This window comes from Microtus oregoni, unplaced genomic scaffold (genome assembly GCF_018167655.1).
Source record: "Microtus oregoni isolate MIOR12 unplaced genomic scaffold, Mior012 000031F_ref0000149, whole genome shotgun sequence".
In the NCBI taxonomy this organism is placed as follows: Eukaryota; Metazoa; Chordata; class Mammalia; order Rodentia; family Cricetidae; genus Microtus; species Microtus oregoni.
This window is the reverse complement of record NW_024543090.1, coordinates 12,166,191-12,181,179: the sequence shown is the minus strand read 5'-3', so window position 1 is coordinate 12,181,179 and position 14,989 is coordinate 12,166,191. Positions and strand designations below refer to the sequence as shown.

The 14,989-nt window shown below is 33.2% G+C and overlaps 1 protein-coding gene across 1 annotated transcript; it reads right to left on the bottom strand.

Moving 5' to 3' along the window:
* Window positions 1-2,713: 2,713 nt before the first annotated feature.
* LOC121465796 (olfactory receptor 4K3-like) lies at window positions 2,714-3,628 on the bottom strand. Its single transcript, XM_041679190.1, has one exon. It carries the CDS (start codon window positions 3,626-3,628, stop codon window positions 2,714-2,716), a length of 915 nt encoding a protein of 304 aa, XP_041535124.1.
* Window positions 3,629-14,989: the final 11,361 nt, after the last annotated feature.

Below are 14,989 nucleotides of genomic sequence, written 5' to 3'. Positions count from 1 at the left end.
CAAGGTTAGAAAAATCCCTTTACACACTGATTCATCTTGTCCTCCATATCTAAGGTGATGTACCATGATGGGTACATATAGTAGAGGTTTTGATGCCTTATTCAGAAAATTTTTACTCAGCTGTGCTGATTTAACTCTCAATATTTGAAGTCACCATACTTCTTTTATTTAAATTTGTTCATTGACAATATCTGCAAATATTGATGGATCTCTGATGGCTATACCTTACTTCTTAGTTCTTTCCTACTCATATTGCCCCCAACAGGAGTAACTTTCTACAGTTACGTATTTTTTTTTTCTACTTATCTGTGCACTGGGTTTAACCATAGCAATCTCTGTGCCCATTGATTTGCAGTTATGCCTGGGGAATGGTGAGAACATCTTTAAATCACAAGGACAGAAAATATCTGGCCTTGCTCCAAAATCATGAGGAACTGACAGTTCAGTAAAGAGGTTTGGAGTACATAGGCTACTAATTGTTCTACAGTTGACTTCTATTATCTGTGGGGGGCCCATAGTAGGGAACCTTGAAATCATGACTACGTTGATATCATGTCAACAAAACAGCATCTCACAGCACTTCTCACTTTTTCAGAGTTCTTTCTTTCTTCCACTTCATAGCCCAAATCGCCATTATTTTATAAGTGATTTGAAACCTACACACCACTTGTGCTCATCTGTACACAAATATAATATTGTTACAGAACATCTTGAGAACTTCTTGATAAACTATATAATTAGACTATAAAATAAGTTCTTATTACTTATGTGATTTCTAATAACACAATTTCAATTAAATTTCAGCAATTCAATTAAATTTCTTTTAAGTCATGTGTCTTTGAAGAAGAAGCACAAGGGAGGGTGATGGTATTCTTCCTCAGGTAAAGGAGCATGAAGCTGAGACAGAGGATCTGAATTCAATCCCCAAACTTCACATATTAGAAGAAGAAACCAACTTCCACTAGTTGATTTTGGAGTTGATTAAAATTGAGAGATTTTTTTTTGGGGGGGGGGCTCTCAGAAGAGACTTTAGACTTTTAAACTGTGTTGGTTGAGATTGTGGAAGACTATGGGCGCTAAAGTTGGACTCTGTTTTTTTTGCATTATTGTATTGCCAGAGCCTGTATCACCTTGCTTTTGGAATATCATGGTTTGAATGAAAATGTCTAGCATAGTCTCCTATCTCAACATTTAGTCTTTAATTAGTAAAATTATTTAAAAAAAATTGGAAGCTATGGCCTAGTTGGAAGAGGTATGACTCTAGGGGGAAGCTTTGAGCTTGTAAAAGTCCATGTCATTTCCAGTTAGCTGTCTCTGTGCCTTTTCCTTATGGACGACGTGAAAGTTCTCAAGCACTGCTCCAGTGTATTCCATTCTGTCTTTCTGTTACCATGCTTCCTGTCACAATAGCAATGAACTCAATCCTATGGAACTGTAATCTCCCAAAATAATCTCTCTCTTTTACATATTGCCTTGGTTATTGGTGCTTTGTTATGGCAATCAAATAGTAACTAAGAAAATTAGAGAAGAATTTGAAAAGGTTGTGTTTATCTAAGCCTACAATAAATAAGCTTTAAAAGACTATATTCTGTGTTATTATTTCCAGTCTATCAGTACAGTTGAGTACAAATTTTATACATGAGACATGCTTTCCTGTAGTCATCTGATTTCTGGACAATGCAATGGAGGTATTTTCATGTTTTGGTAGATAATTTGTGACAAGCCTATTTAGCTTATTTGAATACACATACAGATTTATTATAACCACTATCTCATAAATATTAGGACATGATATTAAAGAAATAATGGCTTTAATATCTAGGCACAAACAAGATTTTCAAATTATTATAAACTTGTAAACATATGGTTTTATTCCACAAATACATTACCAAATGGTACATAACATGGTTATTACATATAATATTATATGTAATATATATTATATAATACTTTCAAAACATAATATATAAAATATATTCAAATATACATGCAACATTTTCAATATATGTTTACCTAACTCACCTTGGCAGTTCTATTACTTCATCATACAAAGTAAAATAATGATCATGCCAATAAACTGATGGAAGTACATTAAAAACCTATAAACACTTCGTTTTTTTCAGTTAAGGAATAAAATAAATGGATATTTTTAATTTATATGAATATTTAGGAGTTAATTACAGAGGTTATGTTAAATTGAGACAGCTAGAATTATGATTTTGCATTTTAATTATTTTGACTTCTAAGAATATGTAGATTTTTCAAGTTTCTTCAGTATCTTCTGTAGTGAAATTAAAATCAATATTGCCACATAATGCTAAACATAGATGTTTTAAAAAATGATATTCATAAGTAATTAGAATAATGTATTGTTAATAATTTAGTGATTAGTAATAATCTAGTGTTTGCATAGTGTTGGGAGCACTGATAATATCCAGTAAGTTTTTGTTATTACCCTGTTTGTATCATCCTCTAATAATCAGACAAAAAAGGTTTATTATGCAGAAGCATTATTATTTCTAATTTGCAAATCTATTAAGTGCTATACTTTAAATGTATGTTAATAATAGCTATTTTATAGCCATACATTAATATAAGAAAATATGTTGAAGAAATGAAATTGTAAGATTTAATTTCTAGTTGAAAGTTGGCTAAATTGTTGTATAATCTGAAATTTCTTATTACATAACAATTCCAAATATTATTCCTGAATTTACATGTAATTTATCTGCTTCTTTATGGCATTCTTAATGTCTTTATTTCTAAGTGTATAGATGGCTGGATTCAGAAAAGGTGTGATGACTGTATAAAACACACCAAGAAACTTGTCCACCCAAGGGATGCTGACTGGCCACAGATAGATAAAAATGATGGGCCCAAAGAATAGCACAACCACTGTGATATGGGAGGTACAGGTAGAGAGTGCCTTGGCTGAACCATCTTTAGAATAAAGTTGAACAGTTAATAGAATGTAAGTGTAAGATATCAGCAATGGAATGAAACAAGATGTTGCTAAAATACCACTGTCAGCATTTATCACGATTTCCAGAGTATCAGTATTGGTGCAGGCTAATTTCATCACCAAAGGAATATCACAGAAAAAGCTGTCTATCACTCTAGGTCCACAGAAAGGTAGATCTACAATCAAGAGCAATTGACTAATGCCATGCACAAATCCAATGATCCATGATATCAAAACAAGCCAGATGCACTTCTGTCTGTCCATGATGCTGGTGTAGTGGAGTGGCCTGCAGATGGCCACATAGCGGTCATAGGCCATTGTTACAAGAAGCACCATCTCACTTCCTCCAATGAAATGCACGCAGAGGATCTGGCTCATGCAACCCCCAAAAGAAATAGTTTTAATATCTTTTAGAAGGTCTGTGATCAGTTTGGGTGTATTTACTGAAGAAAGGCAGAAGTCAACAAATGAGAGATTGGCTAGAAGAAAGTACATGGGAGAATGGAGATGATGATCAGTGATGATTAATATCACAACAAAGAGGTTGCCTACCACAGTTATCACGTAGAGAGTGGAAAATGGCAGCAGGAGAAAGATCTGCAGTTCCTTTGAGGTACAAAGTCCCTGAAAAATAAACTCAGATACCACAGTCTGGTTATCTTCCATTTAGCAAACTTCACTAATGTCTTACACAAAGAGCTCAGCCAAGAAATCTTGGAATAGTAAAGATAACTTTCTTAAACAATCAAGTAAGCAGAAATAATGCAAATTGAAATCCCAACAATTTACCCAACCAAAGTTTGAAATACATGCTTCTATATTATGTCTTAGCGGTGAAGATTCCTTAATGTAGAAAAATAGATGGAGAAACAGCATTGCACATCTGAAACACAATATACAGAGTATCAAAATGAATATGTTGATTAAAGATATTAGTAGCAAATAGTATCTTTACATTTTTTAGACCTTAAATATATTTTGTCTTCAAGGAATCAGACATAAGTTTCTTCAGTTAATAACGGAGACATAGTTAGATCCACTTTATTTGACCATAATACTTACAGAATGACAATCTATTGTCATATTTCAAACATAAACACAAAAGTTCCAGGCATAAGTCTAGTGTTGACTGTGTGTGAACTGACAGAATTGAGCTGATGCTATTAAAAAGTGTGAGAAAAACTTTTCATTGAGTAAACTGAGAACCAGGTGCTAAAGACACATTGTTAGCATTATGTCTTTTCTTTATTTTTTGACTAACCCTTCAAAGTGTAGCTCCTCAATTTCATATATTTACATGCCTAAAGATGTTACTTATTGTCATATACTTACTGGTTTTCTAATCTAAATGGTGAGATTTCATGTCATAATTTGAATAATCTCTTTCTGAAAGCTTCTTTCCCTGCCTATAATCTTTTCTTCCTTACTTTACATTCTTCCTTTACTTATTCCTCACCTTAATTTCTCTACTTTGTCATCATATTTTTAGTTTGGAAGTTGGAAGATTAGAAACTCAAGTTAGCAGATATTTTGAAGTTTCTGTCGCAAGATTATATATTGATTATAATATTATTGATTTTCCTTTATCAATAAGTTCAATCAAGTAGCAAAGTTGTAGTGTAAATGTGTAAATCTATTGTCTTTCTCCAATATTTCTTCCAAAGTTGAATGTAACTGATAAGAAGCTTGATATTAAGTGTTCAAGTCAAAGTGACAATATTTTATGAAGCAAGGCACTTTACTCTTTATGATGAAATAAAAATACAGTGTTTACATAAAAGTTAGTGCAATTTCATTGTGTTAACAATTCAATGCAATTAACCTTGAATATCAGTGGCATTTTCACATACCTTTTACTGATTCTGCGAATTAATAAAGAACTATGCTTTCATTAAACCCAACTGTTCTCATCTCCCTTCAATCTCTATTAACTATTTCTTACTGTATTACATATAGCTTGAGAAAATACAGAGTAAGTTTAGTGATCTGTGAACACCATACTTCTCAAAGTTGAGAGATTTAGAACTTGTAAGAATACATTAAGAAGTCATTATATATGACCACATAAAACTGTTTTAAGTTCCCAGAAGTCTCAAGTATTTGTTGGAAGGGAAAACATGTACTTTTTTTTTGTCAAACACAACAATTAAAGATGCAATACGCTGCATAAAATTATAAAGGAGGAAAAAATATGCACCACCAAAACAAGCAAACAGACAAATCTTTGATGAGTATTTGAGATTAAAAAAAGGTTGCAACAATCATTTTTGGAAGCACTCACTATACAAGAAACAGGTCTTTCATTTAGGATGACGTTTCCTCTAATTCTCCCTTGAATCCAAAACCCTTCCACAGTAGTTTCTGCTGTAACCAGTAATGATTAGGGTATTTCAGCTCAGTGTGGTTTATATACACTGAAAAAAGTTGTGCCTGTAACAGGACCTAGTAGTTGCAAAGAGTTTTGCTTTCATTGTCCTTGGGGATCTCTAGCCTTCAACTTTTCTTGAACTGAACAGCTCAATAATGAATAAATAGTTCCTTTGATTTTATAAATATTTTGTAATTTTTACATTGATATTTTATGTGTTCTGATAACATACATGCTATAGGATAAATCACACAGACCAGTGAAATGCCATAGCAGACAAAGTCACTTGTTGTCAGGAAAATGATGTATGTTAGTCTCTGTTAGTGGAGAGAGAGACCAAGTCTTTTAAGTTGTCTTCTGACCTACAGATATTTGCTGTTACATGGTTGAATGTACATATATAGATATGCATATATATGTGTATACATATGCACACATATAAATACATGTAATACTTTTATTTTTATTTTATTTAATTTATTCATTTCAGAAGCAAATTACACAGTAACATGACAATTCCACCTTGTTCCCAAAGTTATTACTGACTTTTTCCCTCCAGTTCTGGCTCATTTCACCACTCATGGCCTGATTCCTGTGATCTAGAATAAATATTCACAAAGGCACATGTGTACCATGACAGACCCAATACATTCAATACCTCAGAAGCTTCAAATTCAAGAAAATGTCCTCAAAATCAGAGTCATGTGTCATCCTTCCCATCCTTGTCATTTTAGGGATTTTGGCTGATTTTGTTTAGCAAGAATTGCCTGAAACTTACTAGTAATGTGGTAACTACATTTTTATAAACTAAGCAAAAATGAAAAAATCTCAAACCACTCATTTGATATTACATACTCAGTAAGTTTCACATTTTAAATTTATTTTTTAATAGTAGTATTAGTACTCTGCATGCTATTTAGTTTTTATTCTGTATTCTGGATAGAAGTGATTTGTCCAGTTTCTGTCACAGAATAGCAAAAGTTACTTTATCAATTTGTTGTTGCTTTGTTCTTTATAGATTTGCAATACATTTGATTATAAAAACCTCATTCTTCACTGGACAACCTGAAGGCTTTCATCTATTTGAAGTTAAATATAAAGATGCATATGTCTTCGGCATTCCATCAACTCTCACATGTACTAACACTCTGCTTGAAGAGGCCAAAACTAATAATGTTTTTAAAAGAGAAAGAATCTTGTCTGTAATTTTACAGTGCAAATAGATATTTAGACAACCGTATTAACACCTTCAAATGACACCAGAACCACATTTAATTACTGACAATCTTTAAAACTTTATGATCAACCCATAGCATACTTACAACTAAGGGAAACAATCTTATTACAATTTGTGCAATATGACTTTAGTTTTATATACATTTTATTGAGGATAATTATAGTGAACATATTTACACACACACACACATATATATATACACAAATAGTGAAAGTACATATTAGTACTTTACATAGATACTATGTGTACATTAATGCATCTAAAATTTATTTCAATTTTTCATCCATAATAATTTATTAAGTATACTTTCAATCTGTAAAATAATTACTAGGAATTGTTAGTCATATATAACTGAAAAATTTTAAAATCTAATATTCTATTTCTTCACCCAGTGTTTCATTGTGATTGCAATTCTACCACTTTCTGTTTAATAACATTTTTAAAGTCTGCATATAACTGAGAACATACATCATTGTGTGTAGGGGCTTCTGGATATCTGGCTTTCTTTATTTAGCATAATATCTTCCACATTCAACACTGACATTATAGTCTTCTTTTTAAAAATAGTGACTAAAGCATGATCATGAGAAAAAAATATATTGACAAGATATAGAGTCCCAGCAACTCAAACTCAAAAATGATGGAGTAATTTATTTGGTTCATTGACTGAAACAGATGAGTGGACTTTAAAGCACCTGTTGATAAAACATGACAAAAATCATATTTCATGATGGTAATGTATATCCACATTGATCATAATACTTTGTTCTTAGCCAGAAACATGAAAATAGACATACTTGAGTTGAATAACAATAAGAAAGTGAAGTGTAGTGATGAGGAGATTATACAAGAAAGAATGGGAAACAGCAGGATGAAGTCTCTCATGTCTTTAGTCATAGTTTGCACAATGGTGAGGCAGGAAACTCGTAGGTTAAGAAAACTTCTTGTCTTACAAAATGAGCCTTTAATAAATTATTGAATAAGTAAAGAAAGAAAACTACTAATACACTGGATTGAATAAATACAATGGGCTAATTTTGTTGATATTCTAGAAGCAGCTGTTTTGTGCTTTGTTTGCTTTTGATAAACAAACATGCATTTGCTTCTTTTATGATTTCTTCCTATGAGTTCTCCCACATGGATTACAGTAATTTCTGTTATATTTGATATTAATGCTGTTCTTGACCAACTGAACATTTAGCTCGGTTTTCTATGTTTTGTCTTTTGTTTATGTAAGTTACTGTGGATGTCAGATACACATATTGAGGTCTTTCACAACATTTAAATAATGACTCAATAATACAGCCTTGAACTTATTTATTAATTCATTATTCCTCACAAAGATATAGTATACATACCAAAGTCAAATATGACACACAATGTTTATATATATATACATATATATATGTATATATATATATATCTTCTATTAAAATATTTATTTTGCAAAAGGCACTGTTTTTAGTATATTATCTCACTTAAACTTCACAAAAAAACCCTGTGTTGTATTTTACATACATTTTATGGATTGAGAAATTGAATGTTAGAGGGATGAAGCATCAAAATTAGGTTTTGTATCTGTATCAATAGAATATTATAATCTATACTCCTAATCACTAAACTCTGTTCACAAATGGCAGCCCCTAAATATATGCTGTGGATCTTCCAAGATCATCAGCTAAATGTTACACACGTTCTATTTTACTTAAGATAGTAATATAATGGCTTCTTTTCTGTTGTTTCCATTTTTTGTCATTGCTATTTCTATTTTTAAATCTACATAATTTTTGTTTTACTACTTGGGCAGTGGCAACTGATGATCATAAATTTAGAGTCATTCTTGGATAGATATTGTATTGGAGATCAGCCTTAGTTACAGGAGAAGCAATCCCATTTCTGATATATGTACCTACAGATTTGTTCATTGCTTAATTATTGTCATAGAAGCTTCGTCTTACAGTAGATAGGAACAATCATAGAGATACACAGCTGGGCAAAGTGTGGAAAGCGAGAGACTTTGGAACACTCAGTCCTAACTGTAAGGTCTTCATCAAGCTTCTCCCCTCAGAGCTTGGAATGGTGTGTGGAAGAGGAGACAGAAAGATTTTAAGAACCAGAGTGTGGATGGAACCAAGGAAACAGTGTTTTCCAGATAACTAATACAATATTAACTCAAATAGACTGCAGCAGGCACAGAGCCTACACATTCATTTATATTTTGATATCATCAGGTTCTGATTACAAGTGTAATACTATAAACAAAAAGTAAAGAAAAGACTTTTGGAACTATGTATTAATAACATTTGTCAAGTAACATGAATCTAAATCATACCAAGCTGTTTTTAGAAAGTATCAAATTTGAGTTATTAATTGCCAAATGACACATTTGCCCTCCCAAATTAAGATAAATGAAGAATATTACATATAATAAGATAATTCAAAAAATGTGAAAAGTCTCTAACAGTCCATTAGATATGGAAAATGACATCAAGAACATATAAGATACATGTATTCTCTTAAAATATCTATTTTCTTATATATTTGATGCTCTGAATAAATGAAAAATCAAGTCACTGTAATAAAAATATCTTATAGTTATAAAACTATCAATTTCCAGTGGAATAGCCCATGGATTAACAGTGAAATTCCAGGACACTATTTTCTGAATGGTGATGCTATTTAATAAAAGAAAATGGACAACATGTAATTTGGAAATATAAATAATGAACGGTTAAGAAAATATAGTTATATGCCTAGATTGGAATGTGCTTAAACCTTGTAATATTTAAACAATGATAATTTTACTTAAATACAAAATAAGTTACAGACTATGTTCCAAAACATTTTAAATATTGAATGTAACAGGAAACAATGTATCAAGAATTTATTTACCCACTGATTCATCTTGGGTAGTAGAAATTTAATGAAATTCAATTTACCTATATTTTTAAGAAATAAGAAACTGTATTCCTACAGTTTTGTTGTAAAAGTAATGCATTTTTTCCCCGTAGAAGTATTTAGTTCTGCCAGGCTGTGGTGGTGTTTGTCTTTAACCCCAGTACTTGGGAAACAGAGGTTGGCAGGTGTCTGTGAGTTCAAAGCCAGTCTGGTCTACAAGAGCTAGTTACAGGATAGGCTCCAAAGCAACAGAGAAACCCTGTCTCAAAAAAAAAATAAGAAAAAGAAAAAGAAATACTTAGTTATTCTTGTCCTTCTAACATGTACCATAAGCATCATCTCATCTACTACCACTTTTATACTTTAAACCGTTCCAAAATCATTAAATTTTGTTTCAGGTTTTATCTTAATAGCAGAAGATGAAGACATCCCTCTACAGTTCACAGTAGGGTCTGACTGAGAGTTTTTAGTCATGCTAGCAAAAAGGCTGATTGTAAGCTGAGAGAAATAGGGTGAGTGGGAGGTCTTATCATAATTAACATATTTCATAATTTGAGATGGACTATCTGAGGTTCATTACATTTTAAACTGAACAGACATCAGTCTGGAGTTACTTGGGCCACCTTTTTTTCTAAAATTATTTTCAGTTTCTTGCTCTGTTATTATCATTATACTTGGTATAGCCTTCCTGCATTAGGAAAGGGTACTTTCTAATGCAAGATAAAATTTATGACCCATAATAAATTGAATTTACTTTCATCTGATTTAGATCTAGGTTTTCAAATTCCAAGATCTGAAATATTTACAAAATGTCTATGAAGCTAATATCTAGTATTCATATGTAATCACAATGTGCCATTCCAGTTTCACTGTCTTAGTTACCTTTCTATTACTATGACAATACACCATAATAAAAGCAACTCGTAAATAAAAGCATTTAATTTAGACTCATGATTCTAGAGGATTATAGTTCATGGATTTCATGGCAGAGAGTGGAGCAGCAGGTAATCAGACAGTTATGACCCTGGAACAGTAGATGAGAACTCTTATCCAAAAACATGAGGCAGAGGACAGAAAGAACTGGGGAGAGAGAACTGGGAATGGTATTAGATATTGAAAGTTAAAAGTCTATCCCAACTGACACACTTTCTACAACAAAGTCACACCTAATACTTCTCAAGCAATTCAACCAACTGCAGAACAATATTTTATTTTATTTATTTTTTTTAATTTATTTATTTATTAAAGATTTCTGTCTCTTCCCAGCCACCGCCTCCCATTTCCCTCCCCCTCCCCTAATTAAGTCCCCCCCCCCTCAGCCCGAAAAGCAATCAGGGTTCCCTATCCTGTGGGAAGTCCAAGGAACCCCCCACCTCCATCCAGGTCTAGTAAGTTGAGCATCCAAACTGCCTAGGCTCCCACAAAGCCAGTACGTGCAGTAGGATCAGAAACCCAGTGCCATTGTTCTTGAGTTCTCAGTAGTCCTTATTGTCCGTTATGTTCAGAGAGTCCGGTTTTATCCCAGGCTTTTCCAGACCCAGGCCAGCTGGTCTTGGTGAGTTCCCAGTAGAACATCCCCATTGTCTCAGTGTGTGGGTGCACCCCTCATGGTCCTGAGTTCCTTGCTCGTGCTCTCTCTCCTTCTGCTCCTGATTTGGACCTTGAGAATTCAGTCCTGTGCTCCAATGTGGGTCTCTGTCTCTGTCTCCTTTCATCGCTTGCTGAAGGTTAATATTCAGGAGGATGCCTATATGTTTTTCTTTGGGTTCTCCTTATTTAGCTTCTCTAGGATCACTAATTATAGGCTCAATGTCCTTGGTTTATGGCTAGAAACCAAATATGAATGAGTACATCCCATGTTCCTCTTTTTGTGTCTGGCTTACCTCACTCAGGATAGTGTTTTCTATTTCCATCCATTTGTATGCAAAATTCAAGAAGTCCTTGTTTCTTACTGCTGAATAATACTCTAATATGTATATATTCCATACTTTCTTCATCCATTCTTCCATTGAAGGGCATCTAGGTTGTTTCCAGGTTCTGGCTATGACATATTTTAAATACATGAACTTATGGGACTATACTTATTAAACAACCATATTCCACTCTCATAGGTTGGAGCCATATCAAATCCAGTGCATTGAGATCAACCTCAAAAGTACTTCTTTCTCCACTATCTCAACACAGTTTAAAACTACAGTCTCTTCTGGACTCAAGGCAGTCTTTCAATTTTAGCCCTCTCAAAAATCAGCCTAAAGTAGATCTATTCTACCTCAAGAAACTGCCATATTAAATTTCAAAGTGCTCTACAAGTTTGCACTTCCACCAGGAATGGAGGGGTGTTCCCCTTGCTCCACATCCTCACAAGTATTAGCTTTCACTTGTACTTTTAATCATAGGCCTTCAGACAGGAGTAAGATGGTTTCTCAAAATCATTTTGATTTGCATTTCCATGAGGTCTAAGGATATTGAGCATTTCTTTAAGTGTTCCTCAGTAAATTTTGTTTTCCTCTGTTGAGAATTCTCTGCTTAGATCTAAACCCCATTTTAAGTAGTATTATTTAGTTTGTTGGTGTCTAGAAGACACAGCTATACCACTTCAGGGCATATATGCAAAGGATGCTCTGCCCCTACCACAAGAACACTTGCTCAACTATGTTCATAGAATCTTTACTCAAAATAACTATAACTGGAAAAAAAATAGACGTCCCTCAACCAAAAAAAAATGGATAAAAGAAATCTGTTATATATATATATATATATATATATATATATATATATATAATGGAGTATCAGTCAACTATTAAATATATATATATATATAATGGAGTATCAGTCAACTATTAAAAATTGATATGAAATTTACATGCAAATGAATAAAATTTGAAAAAGTCATCCTGAGTGAGGTAACCCACACTCAGAAAGACAAACATGTATGTTCTATGATAGGAGTCTACCAGTATTGCCATCAAAGAGAGTATAGAGACTTCATTTAGCAAGTGATGGGTACAGGTGCAGAGTCCTACAGATAAATATTAGGCACAGCTTAGGGAGACCTGCACACAGGTGGTGGTGGGAAAAATGTTCAGAGGAACTAGAGGGGACAGGGCACCATAAGCACAGAATCAACTGACTGGAACTCATGGGGACTCTCAGAGATCAGGGGGCCTATAGGACTTTGAACCAGATCCTTTGCATGTATGTTTTGACTGAGTAGCATCGCGTTTTGTGGAAATCCTAAGCGTGGGAGTGGGGTTGTATCTGACTCCTTTTTTTTTCTGCTTGTGGGCTGCTTTTCCTCATACTGGGTTTCCCTGTTCATATCCATTTTGATTTGATGGCATTTGCCCAGTATTGTTGTATCATATTATGTCATGCTAATTTTATGTCCTGGGAGGTCTGATATTTTCTCATTACTGAGGGAAATCAATCTGCAGGAGAGGGGAGGTGGGGAGGAGAGACTGGAGTGATGGGACAGGGGGAAAACTGCAGTAAGAATTTAGTATAAGTGAGAAGACTATAAAAGCAACAATAACAATAAAAGAAAAAAATAGCTTAAGGTAGTTGATTTTCTTCCTCTAACATGTAGATTTGGTGCATTGAAATGAGGTCATTGGGCTTGGAAGCAAACTCCTTTACCCAATGAACTGTCCCACCGGCCGCCATTGTGCTTCTTCTTGAAGCATCAGTTATGTAGAAGTAATATCACTGAATTTCTAAAATAAAATTGAAATCATATCCTTAGAAATCACACAGGCAATAAGCACGTATTATCCAGTCTAATCACAGTTTAGCAAAAAGTTATCTTGTGTTCTATATAATGCTATGCCTACAGGCAGCTGGAAGTAAGTTGTGTATAGGTCTCAAATAGCTTGTTAAATGGCAGTGATTTGAGAAATGAGGAAAGGGGGCAGAAAGAATGCATGCATGATCTCTTCAATCATGAGAGGCATTGTGAAATACAATCTAGTGGGCATGGCACAGCCAATGCAGTCATGATTTGAAGCCTGCCTAGTATTGGTCATGCCCAGTTAACTGTCAATAGTCAATTATAGGTCAGAGTGTAGTCGGTATTCTCACCTCCTTGCTTAACTGTGAGCTCCTGACAATTCTGTTGCAGGCCTAGATATTTTCTTCAGGTGTGCCCCAATGATGAGCTCACCATGGATAGTTCCAAACCAACACACACAGACACAGAGATAGCTCTGGTTAATCCAAGTGGGCCACAGAGAAAAATAAAAGTAATGTTGAAAGGCACTGGTGTGCATGTAAATGTGGAGGTGGGTAATAGAAGTAGGAGAGAAAGTGGGAAATAAGAGGGCAGGGAAATTAGACACATGCAATCAGCTTATTGCAGATATTACCAAAGAACAAATTTCAAAAAGGAAAAAATGGTGTCTTTAAATGGTAGATAGTTAAATCTATAAACACACCTGAGATAATACATTAGAAAAAAAGATATGAAAACTTCCCAATATATTTCCCCAAATCTCAAGGTATGTGGAAAAATATGAGCCTTGCTTATTGCTAATCTGATTTTAGGAAATCATGATACAGGTATTTAAATGTTGTTTTTAGTTTATGAATATATATTTAACTTATTAGAATACACATACAGAGTGATTGCAACCATAATTCATGAAATATTAAGGCAGGATATTCAAGAAATTATGCCTTACATCTCTCTTTAGGATTATACTAGATATCAAACTATTGTAAATGTGTATATGTGGAGCTTCATACAGCAAATGACACGCATTATTAAATGGTAGCTAATATTAAGTCTATACGTATAAAAGTAAATGTATATGCATATACACATTATATATAATATTTTAAATATTTTTACCAAGCTCTTCTACTTACAGAATATAGAGTAAAATCAAGTTCATAAAACTAATTGTGAACTGAGGGGATTGTATTCTAATACCATGAACACTGTTGTTCCAGTTGTTGTAAAAAAAGGGGAAATTATGATTTCATTTGAATAGGTACAAATTGGAAGATGGCAGAGATCGTGTCAATGTGAGGCAACTAGCATTAGAATTTGCAAATCATTTTGATCTCTAAGAGGATGCAAAGCTTGAAAATATCTTCAGTATTTTCTACAGTGAAGTTAAAATTAGGATTGGAAGACAATGACATATTTTTAAATTATAATTTTGATAGGTAATTCTATGGGAACTTTGTAAATAATAGTCTATCTAAAGTGATATGCACAGTCTTGTGACAATTGTAATGATTAGAAATGGTGGTGATTATTATTTTCATAACATTATCTACATCTTCTACTCTTCATATACAAAGATGTATATGATACAGTTATTATTCTTTCTCAGTGGTAACAACCTAAGAATTAGACTTTTGAATGTACTTTCATAATAGTTATTTTAATAATCGTATGTTCATGAACTAATACCATGAGGAAATTACTTATATATGCAATTTCATGGTCAAAATACAGCTAAAATAGTATGCATACAATACATTTTTAATTAGAAAAGTACTCTAAAAATTATACCCCAAT

Excerpts from the sequence above, each read along its gene's own strand:
- LOC121465796 (XM_041679190.1), bottom strand. The coding sequence starts at position 3,628 with ATGGAAGATAACCAGACTGTGGTATCTGAGTTTATTTTTCAGGGACTT.